The following is a 5,000-nucleotide window of genomic DNA, read 5'->3' on the forward strand; positions in this document are numbered from 1 at the left end:
TTAAAACAACAACATTGTACACACTTCTTAAAAAAAAAAATCTTTGAGTCCTTCCTTCTCTCCCTTTATAACAAGGCAAAAAACAACCAAGAAGTTTAGATCCCCTTCAAGATCTTGCAAATTAACACATTATCATTTCAGGTGAGAAGAATAAAAGAGATGTCGATTCCTTTAAGCACGCTAATAACATCCATTCAAGAGCAGTAATCAACACCAGATAGCCGCTTAAGTTTGATTCTCTACTCGAACCCAGAAATATCCTCGCCCCATTGACATTTATGGGCAGTAAACGTCCGCAAGAATATTATGATTACGAGGGAACCAGTAACGTGAAGGACCCAGGGAAGGTTTAGATGCTGGCAATAATGTAATGTACCCAAGAAAGCTTCAGTAATAAAGATATCTAGGCAGGTGGTGAGGTAAGGAGTAAGCGGGGAAGGTTGGATGGGTTACGTTTATAGGTGGTGGGTATGTAGGCAGGTAGGTTGGTGAGTGGGAAAGAACGTTGGGCGAGTTCATATGAAGGTGAGTAGGTAGGTATGTAAGTAAGAGAGAGAGAGAGAGAGAGAGAGAGAGAGAGAGAGAGAGAGAGAGAGAGAGAGAGAGAGAGAGAGAGAGAGAGAGAGAGAGAGAGAGAGAGAGAGAGAGACTATTAAATATATCCTATCAAATATATTCATCAAACTGATATACATTTATAGGAAAGATTTTAAAAGTACACCCAAATCAAGAATATGAGTCTTTACACTACATAGCTTACCTTAGGGATGAACTTCCTGGGCCTTTATTATTTAAGACTAACATTATTATTATTAAGCAGCTCATTCCCTAAGGAGCCTTGTCATCAATAAGATACTGTACGTAGCACTAATTCAGATACCCATTAGGTTTCGTATCCCACTGATGCCATCAATTATGTACTGGTGCAAGAAAATAAACACTTTTCACACTATTTAACGGCACATATATTGAAGCGTTTAATAGAAATCGGTTCTCAAATATAGTGGTAGATGAATGGAATAGACTCAGTAATCAGGATGCTAGTGCTGAAACATTGGGGAGCTTTAAAAGAAGCTTAGACAAATTTAGGGATGAGATGATAGGTAGAAATGGGTATGTATATTTTATACGAGTAGACTTGATGGATTCTTGCAGCTTCCCTTATTTTCTTGTGATCTTATGCTATTGTGTTCTAGAAGCAACTGAGTACATGTGAACTGAAGCTAGCTAGCACACCAACTGAGGCAGGGAGGGAGACAGAGAGCAACGATGCCGCGTGCGAAATTGAGACAAAATAAGAATGACAAGCGTGGCATAGAAAAAGCGTGCACAATCTGACACTAACGCTACATATACCAAGGCTAGCAGACTAACATCTCAACGGCACAAAATTACACACTAGAAGGACAATCAAAATGTCACTCCACGTCAACCAAATGCCAACTCCTCAAAATAATCAACAACAATAATAAATAGAACGAGAAGGGACGCAGCTCACGACGCCAAGGATGATGGACGTGACGCGAGAATAACCTGAAGTAGAGCCAGGAAACAGGAAAAACAGGAAGACGGTTAGAGAGAGAGAGAGAGAGAGAGAGAGAGAGAGAGAGAGAGAGAGAGAGAGAGAGAGAGAGAGAGAGAGAGAGAGAGAGAGAGAGAGAGAGAGAGAGAGAGAGAGAAACTGTCAAACATCAAAATAGCAAGCAGAAAAACACGATTAAAGTTATAATATAGAAAAGACTCGTTCTTACCTACTTTAAACAGAGTAGCTTCTGGTGAACAGCCTCGTAAGGACTAAGAGAGGTACTACTACTACTACTACTACTACTACTACTACTACTTCCACCACCACCACCATCACCACCACCACCACCACTTGATCTTCCTTTGTTTTTCTTTATGTTTATCCCATTATAACTTAATTTTCTTTTCTTATTTATTATATTGTAATATCGTATCAATGTGGCTGATTGAATAAACCATTTGAATTGGAACTATACATATTTAATACAGGATCTCGTTCAGTAAGTCAGGTCAGGTCACTAAATATATCAAAGAATGAAATGTTCCGATTGATTACTCTCTCTCTCTCTCTCTCTCTCTCTCTCTCTCTCTCTCTCTCTCTCTCTCTCTCTCTCTCTGGAACCGCCTCGTCTTCCCTACACCTAATGACCGGCTTTTAAAGGTGAGTGAATTTGCATTATACCTGTTAATTACGAGAAGAGCAGCATGCATTTACGTCCTCTGTGTGTGTGTGTTTGTGTGTGTGTGTGTGTGTGTGTGTGTGTGTGTTTTGTTTGCGTTCTTGTGTATGTGTAAGTGCTGCATTTGTTAGTGTAGTGGTGCCTGTACTTTCGTATAAATCAAGTCAGTCACTCGGTTAGTCTCTCTCTCTCTCTCTCTCTCTCTCTCTCTCTCTCTCCTCTCTCTCTCTTCTCTCTCTCTCTCTCTCTCTCTCTCTCTCTCTCTCTCGTTAACCTGACCACGTACTCTCTCGTCAGCCTGGCCACAGGGGGTCTAGTCAGCCTCACAGTTCCGGCTGGGTCACCTCGGCTGTCACTCCTTCTCCCCGCCAAGGCTGTCCGGTGGTCGGCTGGAGCGCGGCACCGACGGGAATAACAAGTCAGTATATTGTTTATGCTTCACAACCACTCTCCTCTGCCTTGGCGGACCTCGACAGGCAGTTCCTCTTCTCTCTCTCTCTCTCTCTCTCTCTCTCTCTCTCTCTCTCTCTCTCTCTCTCTCTCTCTCTCTCTCTCTCTCTCTCTCTCATCGCTACTTCTCATCTCTGCGTCTCCATCCTCCTCTTCCTCCCCCGCGTCACCACAAAATCTTCTCCCAGCCTGTCATCACCACGCCCCCCGCATCCCTCGTGTCTCATCCCACCAGTCCTTACCACCAGCCCTTATCATCAGTTCTTGCTCCTCTCATTAGCTCTTATCAACCCCCTTGACATCCAGCGCCAGTTCTCGTTAATCTTCAACAGCAAGCGTCCTCTTCTTCCTCCTCCTCCTTCTTCTCCTCTTTCTTCCTCCTCCTCCTCCGTCATCGTGCTTCCTTCTCTTTACCTCGTTCTTAACTCATCTTTCTCCTGACCTTTTAAACTTCCACCTTCAAGCTTATTAGCAATTTATTATTCATATTATTGTTGGCTTTATTAATACTGTGAAGGATCTCTCTCTCTCTCTCTCTCTCTCTCTCTCTCTCTCCTCTCTCTCTCTCTCTCTCTCTCTCTCTCTCTCTCTCTCTCTCTCTCTCTCTCATCAATTTCAATAACGAAAAATAAATAGAATATATAACACACACATAAACTCCACTTCCTTTACCTTTTTTTCTTTCTTTCTCTTCTTTACACGCATTTCTCTCCACCTGAACGTCCTTGCATATTATTATCTTTTTGTTCCTTGGTGAAGAGAGACGTTAACGTTGGTAATTCACTGGTAAAGGAAGAAAGTAATTTGACTGAGAACCGCTCGTGGTGAGGGTGCGACATGTGAGGAGGAGGAGGAGGAGGAGGAGGAGGAGGAGGAGGTGCTTCAGGAAAGGTAGTGGTACAGCAGGTGTGTGTGTGTTTGTGTGCGTGTCACTTATAGTAGTTTTCTTATCGTGGAAGGAATGTTGACATCAATAATATTGGTGGTAGTAGTAGTAGTAGTAGTAGTAGTAGTAGTAGTAGTAGTAGTAGTAGTAGTAGTAGTAGTAGTAGTAGAAATAGTAGTAGCAGCAGTAATAAAAGTAGCAGTAGTAGTAGCAGTAGTAGTAGTAAGTAGTAGTAGTAGTAGTAGTAGTAGTAGTAGTAGTAGTAGTAGTAGTAGTAGTAGTAGTAGTGGTGGTGGTGGTCACTGAAGTAGTAGTAGTAATAGTAGTAGTAGTAGTAGTAGTAGTAGTAGTAGTAGTAGTAGTAGCAGTAGTAGCAGTAGTAGTAGTAGTAGTAAGTAGTTGTTGTAGTAGTAGTAGTAGAAGTAAAAACAAATAGTAGTAGTAGTAGTAGTAGTAGTAGTAGTAGTAGTAGTAGTAGTAGTAGTAGTAGTAGTAGTAGTAGCAGTAATAGTAGTATTAGCAGCAACAATTGCAGTAGTAATAGCAATAACAGTAGCAGCAGTGGTGGTAGAGGCGATGATAATAATAACAGAGCATGAGAAAAAGAACTGAAATAAAAATCTGAATAATAACAAGCAACGTTTCCTACACGGATGTGAGTCAGCAGATGACGTGTGCATGCATACAGGTACTGCAAGTAATCTGACGAAAGCTTTTCCTTAACAAAACTAAAAAAAAAAATATATATATATATATATATATATATATATATATATATATATATATATATATATATCTATATATATATATATATATATATATATATATATATATATATATATATATATATATATATATAAAACACAAGACCGAATAAAATCAAAATTAATACACTACACTTACATAGTATTTCCTAACATTAGTGACGCTGAAGACACAAACAATACAATACGAACAGCTCCATTACTTCATACCACCAACACACACTGACTTACTGCCCTCACATAACACACTGACAAGACAACATCCAACTGACGACCTGCCGACGATAATGACGTGCCTGGGCCCACCTCACCACACGTCCCGTCTCGACTGAACACCGCACGTCACTCGCTAGTAAGCACACTCATTCATACCAACATATCGCTTCACATGTAGCACTGACGAAAAGCGAAAATAAACCCCCAGTGGACCATAAGAGCCCCGCAATGACAAGCAGCGAAGGCATCTTACCTCCGGCCGCGGGGAGAGCGAAGGGAACTATTCTGGCAATCAGCTGAGCGATGTAAACAACTCTGATCAGCTGACGGGTGGCGGCGGCGGCAGCGGCGGCAGTGGTGGTGGTTGAGGTGGAGGGCGTGGCGGCGGCGTGGACTTGGCCAGACAAGGTCACCACACCACTCGCTGCATCTCAACAATTAGTGAGTGAAAGTCCTTCCGATATCCAGTACACACGCGCG

General features: G+C 41.8%; 1 protein-coding gene across 1 annotated transcript in view; it reads right to left on the minus strand.

Moving 5' to 3' along the window:
- Positions 1-3,625, minus strand: part of LOC135103870 (neuropilin-2-like) — a 35,401-nt gene extending 31,776 nt beyond the window's left edge. Inside the window, 1 exon segment of the mRNA XM_064010783.1 lies at positions 3,327-3,625. Coding sequence (XP_063866853.1) covers positions 3,327-3,359 — 33 coding nt within the window. The 5' untranslated portion in view covers positions 3,360-3,625.
- Between the last annotated feature and the right edge of the window lie 1,375 nt (positions 3,626-5,000).

This window comes from Scylla paramamosain, chromosome 9 (genome assembly GCF_035594125.1).
Source record: "Scylla paramamosain isolate STU-SP2022 chromosome 9, ASM3559412v1, whole genome shotgun sequence".
Classification (NCBI taxonomy): Eukaryota; Metazoa; Arthropoda; class Malacostraca; order Decapoda; family Portunidae; genus Scylla; species Scylla paramamosain.